This window comes from Amphiura filiformis, chromosome 5 (assembly GCF_039555335.1).
Source record: "Amphiura filiformis chromosome 5, Afil_fr2py, whole genome shotgun sequence".
Classification (NCBI taxonomy): Eukaryota; Metazoa; Echinodermata; class Ophiuroidea; order Amphilepidida; family Amphiuridae; genus Amphiura; species Amphiura filiformis.
The window spans coordinates 65,788,570-65,807,775 of NC_092632.1; the positions used below are offsets into that span (position 1 = coordinate 65,788,570).

Sequence of the window (19,206 nt, forward strand, 5' to 3'; positions counted from 1 at the left end):
GAAAACCGGAGAATAATATCAATAATATATAAAAAGCAATTGTTTTTTTTTTCAAAGTTGGATGAAGTCGAACATTTTGATTATTTTTGCCTGGGAGCCATTTAAATGTAAATGGATTTTCAGAAGAAAATTTTGTCCAAAAAAGCAAGTTATAGGCCCTAAATTACTTCTTATTCAAGGTTGAAAACCGGAGAATAATATCAATAATATATAAAAAGCAAATTTTTTTTTTTCAAAGTTGGATGAAGTCGAACATTTTGATTATTTTTGTTTCTATTGAATAGCCAAGTACACATTAAATTAGTATGCATTGCTAGCTGTTCAATAGAAGCAAAACTTTATCCAACTTTGAAATGGGCAAGGAGTCGTTCTTCTCTGAAAGCAATCGTAAGTCATCATTCTCCGACAGTTCTAATGTTGACTAGGATGAGGTCAATATTAACTGTATTAATTCTGATTCCTATTTGGACAATGGTCCAATAACTTTTCCCCACACCTGTTATCATTTCTTCATCTTTTTGTACCGAGATAAGAGCCCAATATATATGCAGGCCTGCTGTTGGAATGATATGGTTAGTTACCTCATGTGTAGTTGGTTCCTCATCACCTGCACTTGGAGTTGTTGGTGATGTGGTAGCTGCTGGTGGTGGTGATGATGCGGGCTCATCTTTAGATAACCAGAAACTCAAGTCATCAATCTGATGAAACAATAAGAGATAATACATTGTGACAAAATGCCCATGAACAAGGCTTTGTTGACAGCGAACAAAATTGCGCTATTAATAATGAAACACTCTACCTACATAAATTTTGGTGCCAAACCCAAAGGTCTACAACTTAGTCCTTTTTTTCATTTGGAAGTTTGAAATACAGTTTGCATTTATACACAAAATACCCATTTGCCTTGTTCACTGATTAATAAATAACCCATGTATTTGTTATGGCATGACATTGTGTTTGTACACCTGCAAATTGCAGGAGCATATTCTTTCGAAAATAATAGTTGACACACCTGCCAAGTAATTCAAATGTGTGCTGTATCAAAGCATGAAGGTGAGTGAAATCAGTCTTGCCACATATTTCAAGAACTGAATCTGACCTGTACCCCACTCTTTCACTGCTGTAGGGTCGCATCCAAATGCCGACATGGCTTTGTCGAACATTTAATTGGGGGAGGCCACATATTTGAAGTACTGAATCTGACCCATACCCCACTCTTTCCCCACCCACCCCCATCTTTCAATGATGGAGGGTCACATCCACCTGCCGACATGGCTTTGTAGAACATTTAATTGGGGGAGGGAGGGGTAAAGGTTTACTAAAGATTCCCTCTCCCCGTGACTGCCGACTATTACCTTTGGGTCGCATCCGCCTGCCGACATTGTCTAACATTTAATTGGGGGGAGGGAAGGGGGTAAAGGTTTGCCAAAGATTTCCATCTCCCTGTGATTGCCGACAAGGTGAACACTGTCGACTAGATAAACACCAATATTACCTTGGGTCGCATCCACCTGCCGACATGGCTTTGTCGAACATTTAATTGGGTGAGGGAAGGGGGTAAAGGTTTACACTGATCTTACCTTTGCATCCTCATCATTGCCATTATTCTGTTGAGTTGCAGGTTTAGTGTCTTGGACCACATCACCATTGGTGACAGCTGCTGAGGTTTCTTCTTCCTCCATACCATGCATGAGATCTAACTCATTCTGGTCTATCACAATCACAGGTGACTCTTGCGTCTCTTTAACCTCTTCTGATCCACCCTTCTTCTTGTGATGCTGTGTGGGGGCAAGTCACAACAATAGTTAACAATAGTTAACAATAGACCCATCCAGTTGACCAGGCAAACTTTCAAGGGCAACCCAATTAAGTAGGCTTAAAATATAATCAAGTCAATGTTCACCTCTATACCACCAAACTTTGCACAGCTCATAACTTATATGTTTTCCAGATATTTGGAGCGGCCTTTAACTTGAATGCAGCTTAGGCATTCATACAAAATTGTTTGATGTAACCCAACCAACCCAAAGAACTTGCTGACCCAAACCTTTTTATTCCATTTTCAAAAATATATACTACAGGTTAATGAAGTAATTCTTGGCCAAGCTGGAATATATGTGACGTGTCATGTCAAAAGGAGACACTTTTGGGCAGGATCGTAAATGGAGAAACAGCCAAAAATCTGCCCGGGGGTGAATTTTTCACAATTTAGGTTTGTTGCGAATTTGTGATGTTATTAATGTTAAAATATTGTCTGATAGTTTCAGACCAGAATATAACTGGCATCTTGTATTTTTTGAGACATTTTTCAAGGTAATTCCTACTCTCAACATTGGCAATAATATTTTTGAAGGCCGATATCTTAATTTCCAATTTTATAATACCATAACTTACGAACTCAATATCTTCGCTTAGGAATGTCCAATTTCATTGGGGAAAACGGCGTTGTGGAGCAAAATATCTCTATATTTAAAATATGTAAAAACCTCAAAATTGATAACCTGCCCAAAAGTGTCTCCTTTTTACATGACACGTCACATATGCGTTACGTCCATATAGCGTACTTAGCGTGTGTACGTAATGTAAGGCGTGTGTATGGTTTCTTCTGCATCGTGTTATGTGTGCAATTCGTCCAATACAGTAACACACCATGCTTATTCAAAAAAAAGCGTAAAAATCTTGATTTTCGAATAATTATACAGTATTCTGTTTCAGTAAATCGTTAAATGTGACCGTCCACCACAAACCGCTCGTAAAGTCAGCAAATTGTATTCTGAGTTACAGTGCAAAATGTGCATAAAGGTTGTATTCATATGCACCTCAAGTTGGTGCGACATGTTTCTCATTTTGCTAGTGAGAGTCAGACACCTTTTAAACCAATCATTAATCCTATTGTTGAAGAGGATAAAAAGCTTCTACATAGCTCTAGTCTTTGTTTGCTTTGGCTAAATCTTGTTCAAGTGGTGGGTTAACCAACAATTAACAATGAGAGGACATTCCTGAACTTCGTTGACTTGGGGATGATTTGAAGTGACCGCCAATTATGACCATTTGATATTTAATACCAGCAATGTGGAAAAAGAGAAATAATGTAGCACCGAAATAGTGTACTCTTTTGCTGAAGATACAAAGTTTAACAAACCATAACTCCGCTTCTGGATATCGTTTGAAGTCAAATGATATATCATTGTAAAGCTCATGATATATATTTTCTAAACACGGAAGAAAACAAAATTGACCAGGGCCGACTTTACATGCGTTTTTGTCGTGGGCGGTCACAAATAATGAATAGGCCTTTGAGAATATGGTGTTGACGATGACACCTGTATGTACCTTTTTGTCCTTCTTGCCCTTCTTGTCTTTCTTGCCTTTGTCTTTCTTGTGATGATGCTTGTGTTTGGCTTTCACTTCTTCATGGACACCTTCAGGTAGTGGATTGCCTGCATTTTCATTGGCGATTACCAGCCGATGAGCCATCACTGGTAGTTTATCATCGTCACCCAAGGGTCTGTGGATGCAGAATTCATGACACTTACTTATCATCAGAGCATTTTGTTCTCATTATACATACATACATACATAAATATATTTATAAAGCGCCTTTAAAATTTATCAAAGCGCTGAACAAGGAGAGAAAGAATGGAAAAAGAAACACAGAAGGAACAAGAAAGAAGCTAACTGAAAAGGTGAGTTTTCAGTTTCTTCCTGAAAACTGGAATTGATGGAGATTCTCTGATGGCTTTAGGGAGTTTGTTCCATTCCCTCGGGCCAGAGACAGAGAAGTTATTTAAACCAGATCCTCTATGTGCCCTAGGCTGACTGTTTTGATTATAATACTTCCATTTATTCACTCGTTCACTATGTCCAGTGGCAGCGCCGGGGGGAGGGAGGGGGTCAAATGGGACATTTGACCCCCCCCCCCAGAACTCTTGCCCACAGTTAAAACCCAAAATTACAAAAATGTCCACTAACTGCAGCAATTTTGGGCAAAATTTGATAATTTTGCCCCTGAAATTCACTTTGCCCCTCTGAAAAAATTCCTGGCGCTGCTAATGATGCTAAAGTGCACCTACTATCTAAGGCCAAATTAAAAAAAAGGTTTGTCTCAAAGCTTTCTAACTCTGAAAAACTCATTTTCTTTTAATTTTTTTTTTCTTAAGATTTTTTTCAAATGTGACAAAACCTTTCAATTGTATTTTTTACACTTTTTCTACAAAAAAACAAAACAAAACATTTGTTTTTACTAATGCGGGTGAATAACCTAATGCACACGGGAGTTTTTTTAATTTGGCTCAAGGGAATTCGTTGACGTAGTACACGTTGGTAACCAATGGTTGCCTGAGCTCACACACCTGTTCCAAATTATTATATGCCATAGGCTTTATGCTGCGATCATTTCAATCAGTGGTTCGTAATAAGGAAGGTATGAGCCCACTGACTTAGCAATGGTCATATTCTAACGTGCACTACGCCAGCGAATAAATGAGTTGTAGAATGTCTTTTCTCACCTATCCAAGTCAATATTCAATGCTTTATGTGGATCATCATCTTCTCTGTCATCATCGTCCCGATCTGACAGTACAGCACCCTGCACAAAGGAATCATCAAAACATACATTGGTGGACTTTGCATCAATACCGTAGAATTCCGTCTAGAAGCATATATGCCTCTAAACGAGGGTTTTTTTTAACGAAAGATATGAAAGGCCAATACCCTTCTCAAAAACATTGCAATAGATTGGTCTTACAAATATACATGTTTGTACAGCCGCCTTTATCAGTAATATAGTTGTTCAAACTCCAAATAACGTTTTTTGTTGAGAGTGTCTGCCTCTTGTCTCTTGTGTCAAAAAAACCTTGTTTAGAGGCATATATATGCTTGTAGACGGAATTTTACGGTATTCGATGTTTTGAAAGCATTACCTTATGATACATAACGCTCCCTGATCCAAGATTGAAAATATGCATTTTCCCCCAAACACAAAAATAAATTACGTCTTTTTGGGAAAGGTCACAATTTTCAATTGATTGTCGGCTTTTCATCCCAACTACATACACTTTAAGTACATATCATTAAATTTAGAGAGTTATATATCAAAAATATCAATTTTCAATCATTTGCCATAAAATTTATATTATATCACAAATTTAAAAAAATCAAAGGACATTCTTCGAATTCAGAATGTTATTCGATATGTCTGATGTGCTCTCATGTCCCACAAAAATACTGTCCAAACGCTCATACCAGAGCCCTTAAACTGAATCGTTTCATGTGATAACAAAATTTAACTCACCTCTGGCATTTCTTCTCCAACAATGTCAACTCTATGCGCCACTGGAATGTCGTCCGCTCGACTCCGGCGAATCGCCCTCTCTTGCCCTTCCTGTGCTTCTTCCTACGCTTCTTGTCCTTCTTACTCTTGTGTTCTTCCATGTATTGGTCCGTCACATTGACACCTAATGGTTGAAGACAAACACACACAAATAAGTTACTTCCAGAATGTAAAACACTGATTAAGATACTATTCTGATTAGTTGGGGCCTGGGGGTGATACATCTTAAGGCCAAAAAAAATTGTTTGGTTGCCCTTCCAAGACAAAAATTTGGAGGGTCGGTAGGTCAATCCTTTTTTTTTCCTTCTTCTTTTCATGAACTCTTCCTCCAATTTTCTTCCATTTTGAAAAGACTAGTATTGACAAATGCTTGAACACTTTACGATAAAAAGTTTTGGGACTGAATTTAAATAGAAATACTTTTTAATCACACATGCATTTAATAAATAAACTGAGTGAATAACAAATTTAAGATGTCCTTGATAATGTCAAAAGTTTGAAGGTTTCTAAAGTGATTGAAAATAATAATAATAATAATAAACTAGAGCGGTTCTCGACTTGCGCGGTTCTCGACGCAAAGCGTCGGCCGCAATGCCTCCACCTTGACGCGTATCATTTTAACTGGTGCAATTTCACTAGGAACTGGCCATCTGTAGATGAGAGTTTAGGTTTTTAGAAAAAGTGTAACAAATGAAAGATCCTTGACCCATTTTGTCTTCATCAAAATGGTTTGATTTTTAATACCAGAAGCAACGAAGTATTTTGATACTATCTGAGTGGAATGTAAGGCCAAAATGACCTTCCAAAAATTTAACTTTATATGTTGACTGTACCCACCAAGTTTCATGCCCATACGACAGTTTTAAGTTATTTGACCTCAGATGACCCCTGGGTGACCCCGGATCACCCCAAAATGACCGTCCAAAAATTTGACTCTAAATGTTGACTGTATCCACCCAGTTTCATGCCCATACGACAGTTTTAATTTATTTGACCTCAGATGACCCCTGGGTGACCCCTGATGACCCAAAAAAGACCGTCCAAAATTTGTCTCTAAATGTTGACTGTACCCACCAAGTTTCATGCCCATATGACAGTTTTAAGTTATTTGACCTCAGATGACCTCTGGGTGACCCCGGATGACCCCCAAAAGACCGTCCAAAAATTTGACTCTAAATGTTGACTGTACCCACCAAGTTTCATGCCCATATGACAGTTTTTAAGTTATTTGACCTCAGATGACCCCTGGGTGACCCCAGATGACCCCAAAATGACCCTCAAAAATTTGGTTCTAAATGTTTACAGTACCCACCAAGGTTCATGCCCATACGACAGTTTTAAGTTATTTGACCTCAGATGACCCTGGGTGACCCCGGATGACCCGGATGACCTTCAAAAATTTGGTTCTAAATGTTTACAGTACCCACCAAGGTTCATGCCCATATGACATTTTTTGCTAATTTGACCTCAGATGACCCCTACATGACCTTGGGTGACCTTGACCCACTAACCAAACCTACTGGAATTTGAAGACCGCCAATGACCATCCCTCCACCAAATTGCATCACTGTACATCTTATCAGTTCCGAGATATTGCACCCGCAAGCTCGGACGGACGACGGACAGATGGACGGACGGACGGACGGACAACCAGGAAACATAATACCTCCGGTGGAGGCATAAAAAACCCGACCAAAGATTGCTGTCGGTCGTAGAGGGCAACCAAACATTTTTTTGGCCTAATTCATGCGTAAGAATATGGTTCTCACAACACTTTTCTGGAAGCTAACAGATTTAACAACACATGTCTAACTATTAGCCGAGTAAAAGAATTTAGAAGTAGGAAATTACAGTTAATTTCTTCTATATCGGAAACTGAATTCTTCAATGTGGGGCTTTGAATCATTAATAGACCTTTTCGGTAAATCCCATAAGCCTTTGCGAGTAGACCTGCGACGTTGTCATTTGACGTCATGCCGATGCGCACATCATTACCGCGCACTTCACGGCTTTGACATGTGCAGTAGCGATGTTTACTAAATGGTGGGCGCATCGGCGTGACATCAAATGACTGCATCTCATGTCTAATCGCAAAGGCTTATGGGATTTACCGAAAAGGTCAATTAATCAAATATTATCCTGTTGTATAATGTTATACATTATTGTATATACAGTTGCATTATACCTAGACATGCATATTGTAGTAAATAGTATCATAGTTGAGGTGGTTACGAGTGATAGAAAAGTGAGTGCAGACCCTGTTCACCCACATGCAGTCACTATGAACCACAATGGCCTCATCCCAATGGCATTGTTCAATAACCTCAATAAAACAATCATAATGCAAAATTTGACCTCAAGTTGCAGAGTGTGAGTTTTTGTACTCAAATTTTCAAAGGTCATTCAATGAATGTGCAAATGTATTGGGGTTATAGAACTGAGCCCTGATAGATGAGCATGTTCTGGATCCTAGTGAGTCTCAATTCAAGTCCTGTATACTATTATAATGTGCAATTATCAAAGCAAGTACTAAACACAATGACATGCTCTAGGAAGCTGCTTGCACTAGAGCTTCTATGATGTGCAAAAGGAAAATAAATAAACACCAAAAAATTAATTATCAGTTTTTATTTGGCACTACTCGGTGGCAAAGAAAATATACAATATTTCCAAGGTATGCAAAATAAAGGTGCTGATGCACAGATACAAAATGTAACCAAAATGAAACTAAATGATATCATCTATGTGTTGATCTACACGCTCCACATATACTGCGCCAATAAAGTATCCTTACACTTGGAAAAATAATCACAATTTCAAAACTAAATTTGTGTTTTTAATAGATGCACTATCTAATCTAATCCTGTACATTATGACACCACATTGAATCCAATGTGACCGCAAGAAGTAAAGGTTACAAGCAATTGAATAGACAAAGGTCCAGTTTTAAAAGTGACAAACTGGCCTATACAAAGCGCAAAAAGATTCCAACAAGCTGCAACAAAGAGTTTCTTCAATGAAGCAGTTTTTATTTCAGTTTTTACTTCTCTGTACTTTTCATAACATAACTTTCATTGTATTTGTCAGTTTTTTTTGGTTTCAGTTTTCTTTTGTTCCTTTTGTTTTAAATTAAAGCCAAACGCATAAATCAGTCATTCAACATTCTCAAACCAGATGTCTAGTCTGTGGAGTTTTGAATAGGCCAGTTTGTCACTTTTAAAACTGGACCTTCGTCTAATCAAATGCTTGTAACTTTGCTTCTTGAAGTCACATTGGATTCAATGTGGTGTCATAATGTGCAGGATTAGATAGTGCATCTATTACAAAAACAAATTTACCCCAATATTGTTCAGTTTGGAAATTGTGATTATTTTTCCAAGTGTAAGGATACTTTATTGGCGCAGTATATTTCAGGTGTATTGTCTGTCATAGCACTATGCAAGAATTTAAATTTTGAGAATATTGGAAAATTTCAGAATTTTCTGAAATAAAATTGTGTATCACATATAAACAAATGGAACCATATTAAGCAAAATCAGCAGGAAAATAACAAATGCTGTTCATTGCTTAGCTTCATATGGTCACACATTGTAAACCTGTAAAGTGTGCTGAGGCTCGTGGATCAACGTCTAGGCGTTGTGCCTGCACATAGCGCACTATAAATCACTGCACTTTTTTATATTTTAGGCTATTCTTGTAGAAATCCATACACCCTCTATGGAAGACATGAATTTCATCTTCCACACAGGGAGTGTGAATTTCAAATAGAGTCATCTATTCAGGTAAGTCCATTTGAAATCAACCCCCCCCCCCTGTGTGGGAGATTAAGGTCATGTCTTCCACAGGGGTGTATGTATTTCAAATAGAACAGCCAACTGGGAAGATTCTAGAAATGTCAAAAGAACTGGAACTGGTCGGTTGATAACCACTAGTACCTGTCTTTCACTTGTCGTACAAAGTGTTTTAATATCCACATATCTCATTACTGTCATAATGCACTGAATACAAAGCTGATCAAACTCATGGACAAGCGTGTTTGTTATTGTAAAGTATTGGATAAGTAAATGTGAGTATATTAAAAATTGGTAAGATTAATCTCGATGCTATGGCAGACAACACTATAACACAGACTTTGAGTTAACAAAAAATGTTCACTTAAATAAAAATAAAAAAACGATAGATTTTGTAGCTGGTGAGGAAGGTCGTCTATTCCGGCAGATCAAATAGAACACAACTAGTTTACATGTAGAGAAATGGAATCCTCCTGCCTCCTCAAAGTTTGACAACACAAATGCAACAACAAAACACAGTTTTGCATGAGTTTATGGGACCACCTGTGGTTTGCAATTAAGATAAAAACCAGTATGCTTCCTTTCTATATAGGCTTAAAAAAGCACTAGTGATGCTTCTTCGGTTCGTTATTGCACAATTTCTTCAATTGGTTTTTTCTGAATCAGTCACTCTCTCAACCTTCATTTGGTTAGTGTAAGTGAACAATGTGTTCTCTCAGTTGGTGAAATCTCAGTTGGTGAAATCTTGCTGTAGAAATCTAACTTTTTGGATTTGGTTCACCAAATATCCAACAGCATTTTGGTTGACAAATTTCAACAAGAGGTGTGTGCTTCACATTTTTTATTCTTATTCTATTGTTAAAAATTAATAACAAATTTTTTTTTTTAATTTGATTTTCCCTCCTGTCACCACAGAGGTAATTGACAACAGAATTGAACACAATAGAACAAAATGTTATAAAAAAAAAGCCACACAAGTTACTGACTGTGTCCTTGCTTTTTGCAGGAATTCAAGTGAAATTGAGAAAAAAAGTAGCAAAGGTGTTTTAAAGTAACTGCTAGATCACCTGGTATATTACGATAGTAAGGAGAAGACTTCTGACGGCCACCACCTTTCTTTATCCCTGAGTATGAGCAGGAAAAGGCAGGCGTTGGTTGGTTTCACAGAAAATGATGGGGAAACCAAAGAGACAAAAAAAGAAGGCAAACAAATCAGAAAGGGTTTTCACCATGAATGTGTAAATGTCCCGCAACTTCCTTCTTTTTTTTTTTTTGAATGCAAACAAAATGATATGGCAAGTAATGATGATGATACGGTGCAAAAATGAACGGGATATAGCTGCACAATCTGTCAGTTTTACATGGACCGCGTATTGTATACCGCCCAAGACGGCAGATCAGTATTTGAACTGTTTGGTAGATCCCATAAGCCTTTCGGGAGTACACCTGAGATGTAGTCATTTGAGGTCACACCGATCTGCGCATCGTTTGGTGAACATCGTTACTGCGCATTGCCCTTTTCAGTAAATTCCATAAGCCTTTGCGAGCACATTTGAGATGTTGTCATTTGACGTCACGCTGATCTGCGCCGATGTGCACATCATTTAGCGAACATCATTCCTGCGAATTTCATGTTGGTGTGACGTCAAATGACGACATCTCAGGCGTACCCGCGAAGGCTTATGGGATTTACCGAAGAGGTCAATCCTTAGTCATGTTAGTCTTGGGCAGTATACAATATGCGGTCCATGTCAATATATCACATCTCCTTGTGATATCACTAAGATGCCATTTTAGTGGCCATTTTGGGTTTGGGGAAAACCAGGGTTGTAATTTGCATTGAAAAAACTTTCTTTCCATAAAAGCTTGAGAACAACTTCAGTTCAGTGATGGAAAATGAAATCATTGCTGTTCTAATATTATGTAAAGTGTAAACTTGGTTGTGATAACAAATCAACATTTTGTGGATTGTTTCTTTATCTTTGTATCTTATCAAATCTTGAATTTTCAAGAGCACATTCTTGTCAGACTGGAGAAAAAAAATTAAATTTCTATCTGGCAAAATAACACTCAGGGTTCCCCCCCCCCCCACTCATTTCAAATGAAAAATGTACTAGATTTGATGACAAGCAAGCCAGGGATGAGCAAGCAACACAAATTATAATTAGTATTTTTCACTTGCTACACCTAAATTACAAAATTCCTAGACCAAGGTGAAAACCCTCCTGTGTGGTGAGTGTGAGTTAGTTAAGAAATGGATGTATGACGGGCGCAATTTATTAGTACACTTGCCGTAACTACCAGTGGTATCATATTCGCAGGCAACCTGTAGTGTTTGATAGTTCAATCCTACGTACAGATGGAGTGTTACTTGATTAATTTAGATGATTTACTTTGCATCTTACACCTCTACCGTTAAGGGAAGGGGTATGAACGTTTGGACAGTATTTTTTGTGGGACATTAGAGCACATCAGACATATCGAATTGCATTCTGAATACGAAGAATGGCCTTCTGATATCAAATAATTTTGATTTTTTGAAATTAGCAATGTAATACACATTTTTTTCAGTATTGAAGATATGGATTTTTTCCCAAAACACCAAAAAAATTAGGTCTTTTGGGAAAAAAAATCCATATCTTCAATATGAAAGGTCAAAATTTTCAATTGATCGTCGGCTTTTCCTCCCAGCTACATACACTTTAAGACTATATCATTAAATTTATAAAATTTACTTAATAATTTGTCATAAAATTTGTATTATATCGTGAATTTCATAAAATGAAAATTATTTGATATCAGAAAGACATTCTTCGTTTTCAGAATGCAATTCGATATACCTGATGTGCTCTCATGTACCACAAAAAATACTGTCGAAACGCTCAAAACGCTCATTCCAGATCCCTTAACAACCAGATATTTCATTACAATGCATGACAATACAACGTGGACACAAAGACCAAAGGAGAATTTCAGACAGAAACCGTCACACAAAACATACACAAAATGTGATACCAAATAAAAAATGCGACAAATATTTTTAAAACAGTTAGTAAAATAAACAAAATGTGTAAATTCTGTTTTTCATCCACGAACCATAGGAAAAAAAGAGTAAGAATCTCTACCAACATTTAATTATCATTCCTTAACTAGACCTTAAGAGAGTTACATTCAAGAAAATCTGAACATGTTTGCTATAAAAGATGGAAGTGATAGATGAATAACTAGCAACATTGGGTTTCCCATTTACAATCCACACTCCCCCTGTGGAAGATTTTGGAAATATCTTCCACAGGGGAGTATGAACTTAAAATGGAATGAGCACACTAGCCAGCTCCATTTGAATTATATATACACCCTCTGAGAAATATTCAACCTGAATCTTCAACAGAGGGAGGGTGAGTTTCAAATGGAGCTGTTCGAAGTGTGCATTCCATCTGAAATTCATTCTCACCCTGTGGAAGATATTTCCAAAATCTTCCACAGAAGGGGATGTGGATTATAAACAGGAAAACACATTTAATCAAATCTGGAGCATCCTAGCACTCCATTTTATTCCTACGTACTCTAATAAATTCCTAAGCAACTTGATCTCAATAAATTTAAAGCAATAAATGAAAATTAGTCCAATTACTGAAACTTGATAAAGCCCAATTGAAAAATTCTTTGTTCCTCCCCTGCATTTTCAGCATCATGAACCCTACCATATCTTGGGATCGTAAGTCCCATTTTAGTGCAACATTAAGCATACTGTAACTTATACAAAGAACCCAAACAGCAGGGGTACCCGAGTTTGGTTTGGGTAGGAGTGTGCCGCTGAATATACCAATTTTTCAAGCAAATTAGCCCATCAATATAACAAAATTCAAAATTTGCAGCAAAATTCAACAAACTCTTTTGATTTTGGCTACAGTGAGACAAAATTGGGCTATTTTCCAAAAAAAAAATGAGAAGAGTTTGAAAAAAGGACCCATCCATGTACCAAAATTGGACTAGAAAAAGGGGTCATTGATATACCAAAAGGCCAAAAATGCTACCCATGTTTGCAGCACATCCCTGTATGGTCATTTGTACTGAGTACCCCCCCCCCCCAAACCTAAACATATCAAATAGTAAAAATTGATTCTGCTGAACAACTTACCCACTTGCAAGATTACCTTCACAAATACCGAATTGCCTTACTAACTTCGGTTATTCCTTCATGTAATTTTACACGAAATTAGGGTTAGGGTTAAGGTTAGGGTTAGTTTAGGGTTAGGATTAGGGTTAGGATTAGGGTTAGAGTTAGGATTACCTTACACAAAAAAATTACATGAAGGATCGACCCTAACTTCCCCTAATCTCACAACACTAGCTACTACACAATCTAGTTAAGGAGATGATTTTGACATGACTGACAGCGTACTAACCTGGCACATGCAAGGGCACAGACAGATCAATCTTAGCCACTGGAATGTTATCGTAACCGTCCTTCTCCGCCGCTAATTCCTTCAGTCTCTTCTTACGTGCCTTGCGGTTATCTTTGATGTAATGGGGATTGCTGGCTTGTTCTACTCGCCTGGCCTCGCGACGTTTCTCGAGTTCCTGCTCATCTGGCTCGTCAGTATTCTACTTCTCGTCGGATTCTATTTTTAGTGTCAATGTAAGAATAGTACATACATGATTTTTTCCATTTAGTGTAACACAGAAATGTTTTAAAGAGGAAGCCCCACCAGAGCAGTTTTTCTAGGGTGAAACAAACCTGCCTGGTTATCAAATTAATCAGTGACAGGTTATCTCTGAATTTGACAGGTGTTAATTGATATTATACTGTCATTGCATCAATTAGCACCTGTCAAATTCAAAGATAACCGTGTCACTGATTAATTTGATAACCAGGCAGGTCTGGTGGGCCTTCCTCTTTAACAAAGGAGTACGTACTCATTGTCAATAACTGGGCACAGCAGGAACTTGAAACTCGGTCTACTCCACTAAATCGTTATCACATAATGAATATGGAATAAATCGCAAATATACGTAGGGGATTAGGTCGGGTTGGAGGTTATTGCCTAGGCAGGGCTTAATTTGTTGCCAACTATCAATAGATAGCTTGTGCAGCCAATCACTGGCATTGCGTAATTATGCGCTACGCACTTTAACTACACAAAAACATTTTAAAAGAATTCTTATTTTCATTATAGTTGAACAACTTATTGCCAAAACAAGTGTCAATAATTCTAGGCTTACTCCCTATTCCAGAAAAATACAGCACTTATTTTTTGGGATTAAAAAAATATTATGAATTTCTGCCAAATGAAACATAGCTCAATCCTAATCCTTTAGTTAATCCTTTAGTTAGTCCTAACTGGCAATAAAAGAAAAAAATCACTATTTAACTAATTTCTTGAAAAAAGAGCCAAAAACATGCATTTTCAGCATATTTTCTAACAATCGAGTCACAAAAATCAAAAATTTGGAACAAGTCTAAGCATTCAAAATCTTGAGTATATGCTGAAATTTTGCTATAATTTTCACTTTTTTGTGTTTCTTTAATTAAATTATCGGTTATCAGAATGAAACATGTCTTTTCCAAAAATTCGACTGCATAAACTGAAATTAGTCTTGGTACAAGTCTTTGGGTTGATTGTCACAGCATACAAAAAACACCCTAAAAACGCATGTTTTTGGCCCTTATTTCCAAAAATTGACCAAATATTAAAATTTGACTTTTATTGCCAGTTAGGACTAACTAAAGGATATGATTTAGCTATGTTTCATTTGGCAAATAAGGATAATATTTTTTTAATTCCAAAAAATTAGTTCTGTATTTTTCTGGAATAGGGAGTAGAAGAATCCCAAGGACACATACATTGACTTAGGCGATTTGCTATGATTTAGAGACAGAGTACAGAGGAACCTAACTAATGTACCCTGCTCTACTGGCAATTGTTACCGATGATGAGACACATATGCAAAACATTTAACCCTGTGAGAACTACCTGCCGATTGGCCAAATAGAAGTTTTCATTATCAATTGGACCAATCAGCAACATTGTTAGAATAATTTCACTACACACAAAACAATTGGGGTGAACTATTTGCAAAGCTCCATTCTGATTGGTGATTAAAGTGAAGATATCATGTAATTGACCAATCAGTGGCAATGTTAGATCGGCAGGTAGTGCTCAGGGGGTTAAAAAGTATAGTAATAGTTAGCTTACCCCAGCCTGTGTGCATCATGAACAAACATAGTATCAATGGTGACTTCATCATCTGAGCTGTCAGATGGGGGCTCATTGATCCACTTGTCAAGATCCAAGCTGAAAGAAACAAAAAAAAAGAACTTGATGAATTCTCAAATACTATCTTCTGAACTCTCATTACATTTTTCACCTTTAAAGTTAGCAACCATTTTAAACTGTTGCGATTTGGTAGTTCACAGCATCTTGCGGATGGTATAGTGAGCGTTGGCAAAATTTGCATTGATCATTTCATAGCGAGTGTGTAGAAGAATTCAAATATCACAGATATACTTTTGTAGGTCCTGTGGTTCTTGAGTTATGTTGTAAAGAGGGCTGAAACAACAACACTTTTGTAAAACGCACATAACTCATTAACAACAATAAATCAAGCAATATGATTCATTTTACAAAACATCAAAGTGTTATTTTTTAATAATATATTGATTTAGATAATGAAAATTGATTTCTTTTTTGGCTGCTTCGACCAAAAATACCTAGTCTACCCTTAAGTATACACAGATCGTATTGTGATTGTTATGCGGTTGCATTAGGCCAAAAAAAAAAAAAAGTTGTTTGCTTGCCCTCAACCGACCGACCCTAATTTTGGAAATCAGAAAAAAGTTTTTTTTTTTTTATTTACTGTACAAAAGAATACCGATCCTAATTTTGGAAATTCCTGAAAAAGTTTTTTTTTTTTTTTCAAATTTTTGTATTTTGAAATGTAAAAAAAATGTATTTTATAGTTTTTGTTCAACATTTTAGTTGTTTTGTAATGTTAGTTTATTAATTTTGACACCAAAATTGTCTGATTTTTTTTATTTTTTTCCTTAATTAATTACAAACAGTAGAGTTGGTTAGTAATTAAAAAAAAAAAAAGAAAAAAAAGAAAAAGAAATCCCGACCGACCGACCCAATTGTTAAAATTCAATTGAGGGCAAGCAAACAATTTTTTTTTCTTGGCCTTATAGAAGCAAACACTGTTGTTTCAGTCCGAAGATTTGAGAACGGGTATTTTCTATTGCAGGTATAAAAAATAGTAAATTTCTTGATTCATTTTAATCAAATCACACATTGACTGACATGGTTTCCTTCAATGTGCCAAAATATTTGGCAGAGTCCATTCGCACTTCAAATACTTGGCAGAGTTCATTCACACTTGCCGATGAGAGCATCCGGTTTACTGTGTACTAGAAAGAACAGGATCACACTAGGGTCACATGCTGTGATATTGCTCTTGTAGTAAATGACCTGCTGATATTTTGCTTCAATGATTCAAATAGCCAAATAGGACCCCACTTCTGTACTTACACAGTATGCATGTAACAGTTTCAAAACATGTAAAAAAAAATCTCACTGAGGGTACTGTCATTGCTATAAACACACACACACATAATTTATTCCAGATGATTTGATTTTTTTTTAAATTATAGAATGGTGTAAAAAATCCCTCAGACAGTGGCATAGCCAAGGAGATGGGGCAAAGGGACCACCCCACCCCCACCGTGAGAGGTCTTGCCCTTCCCTTGCTGGCTGCACCGATTTTTAAAATTTTATGCATTTTATGTACTTTTTAGCCCATTTTGGCCATTTGCATCACCCCTCTTTGCTCCCCGAATAAGTCCTGGCTACGCTACTGCTCTCAGACTAAGTAATACTTACCCGTCTGGAACGGGTACTTTTTTCTGTGCTTTGGGAGCCACTGGGTTCAGTTCTCCAGCAAATAATGCGGCTATCTCCTCTGCTACTTGGACATCTTTTTCTTGCAGTTTACCAATATATTTCAGCATTTGAAGAATGCAACAAGCCTGAGAGAATCAACAAAACAAAGGATAAACAATAGAGTCAGGGGTATGATTGGTTTTAGCTTTTGGATCTTAACCTGTGCAATTTTCTTAACATAAGCAAAAGTTTGTGATTATTTTTCTACATCTTAACTGCCGACAGCACTAAGGGCAGTGCAAACCATTTGCAGAGATGCCAACAAATTAAGGTGGTACTACACCCCCTGATAAATTTTGCGACTTATGTTGCATTTTTCTCAAAAAGTAACTACACACTGGTAACAAATGTTATGTATATTATAGGGGCAAGGATTCCAATTACTTCACTGAATTTCAGTGATTCAAGACAAGGGGTTCATTATATATGTTAAGAAATGAGGTACATTCTAGCGGTACCTCTTTTCTTATCATAAATAATGTACCGCTTGTCGCGAGTCACTGAAATTCCAGTGTAGTAACTGGATTCCTTACCCCTATACTATACATAACTTTTGTTACCAGTGTGTTATTATTTTTTGAGAAAAATGCAAAAATAGTCACAAATTTTATCAACGGGTGTAGTACCACCTTAAAGGAAGTATCTCATCCTAGTTGGTCAGGCCCATAAAGCAGGTTTTTTTTGTCGCCTAACACCTACCCGTTCTTGCACTTCCAGGTCGGCACTCTCTGCAAATGCTGGCAACTTCTCTTGCAGCATCGTGTTGACTTCTTCGATAGTCTCGTTGTCACCATCTGCTTCCGCTTGTGTCAGTATTGCACTGTATAGTTTCATCATGTTGTGTACATAAATGCTCTATAAAGACAAAATAAATAACACAAGACTCTCAATGAAATGAGTAACTTCTGAAGCCAAGTTTATGGATAAAAAGAGAGGTTGTCACCCGATCACAAAATGGTTTGTTATCAACCCCACTTTCGCAGTTAGTACTTGCTCATAAAAATGTAAATCCTTTGGTATATGGTACAGTTTAACTAAATCATCACTCCACTCTATAAGCCCAACCACTGTAGCATGCATTTTTTTCAAGACACCAAATATCACTCTATTTCAGCTTTTGCCAAAAAAGTACCCAAGATACTCAGGCGGCGAGTGGCATGATAGAGCCGGCAACTTGTGAAACCGCCTGGCCGTAAGGCATTTTCCATATACTCGGTTAGTTTTGTGGGGTTCATTATCAAACCCCAACGGTTTTAGCTTGTATTATATTATTTATCAACAAAGGCCTATTTGTTTGTGATATTTCAAGCGTTTTAAAATTTCAAAATACTCCCATTCAATTACACGGTTGACGATGGAAATTTACTGAATTTAGAGAATGCACGTCATTAACCACCTGCAAGATACTCTTTTGAATCTCTTGCATGAAAATCCATTGCAATCTTCAAGTGGGTTGTAGTTTCCGAATGGAACCGCATACATAGGCTAATTGATGTCCTTAGTCAGGTTTTTTAGAAAAATTCTTTAGATGCATCATATATTTCCCATCATATGAAGTAGGTTTTGGATAATGCTATCTTGGAAAAGCATTCTTGGTCAGCATTAAGCATGGTTGAGCTATAAGGGTGGCTATACCACCCCAAGTTTTAAGTAATATTTTAAAATTATCTTTATACCATCGTATCAATTTTGGTATAAAACCTCATTTTGGCCACCCAAATGATTAACGACCGCCTTAATATAATATAATCGACCTTACTAAGGCCCTGAAGTGCAGAAAGACAAAAAACTTTCTTGCATCCCAAAATAATGACATTGAAACATAATTTTATGACTACTTTGCGAGTTGACCATACCTGTATATGTCCTGGGAGACTGGTGACTCTCTGCCTAGCCATTGACTCTAATGTTGTCTTAGGGTCAGTAACATATTCTGTGAATTCACCTACTATCCATGCTGCAGCATACAGGACCTCACATATACCGTTCCGGTGTACTGCGTTACCAACTAGGAGACTTACGTTTTCTAACAACACGGCCTGTTTTCAGGAAAACAAATGTATGGATGTGAGTTAGTTATTGTGGTAGATAAGCTACAGGTGTTATACTTCAGATTCATTTAAAGCCTTAATGTACGATTTCC

General features: G+C 37.0%; 1 protein-coding gene across 1 annotated transcript in view; it reads right to left on the reverse strand.

The window, feature by feature from the left end:
• The window catches only part of LOC140153572 (AP-3 complex subunit delta-1-like), a 61,921-nt gene that overhangs the window by 7,837 nt on the left and 34,878 nt on the right, over positions 1–19,206 (reverse strand). Inside the window, 13 exon segments of the mRNA XM_072176354.1 lie at positions 582–698; positions 1,581–1,778; positions 3,334–3,508; positions 4,509–4,588; positions 5,294–5,352; positions 5,355–5,456; positions 10,224–10,247; positions 13,533–13,737; positions 15,088–15,097; positions 15,324–15,422; positions 17,004–17,149; positions 17,763–17,918; positions 18,920–19,102. Coding sequence (XP_072032455.1) covers positions 582–698; positions 1,581–1,778; positions 3,334–3,508; positions 4,509–4,588; positions 5,294–5,352; positions 5,355–5,456; positions 10,224–10,247; positions 13,533–13,737; positions 15,088–15,097; positions 15,324–15,422; positions 17,004–17,149; positions 17,763–17,918; positions 18,920–19,102 — 1,554 coding nt within the window.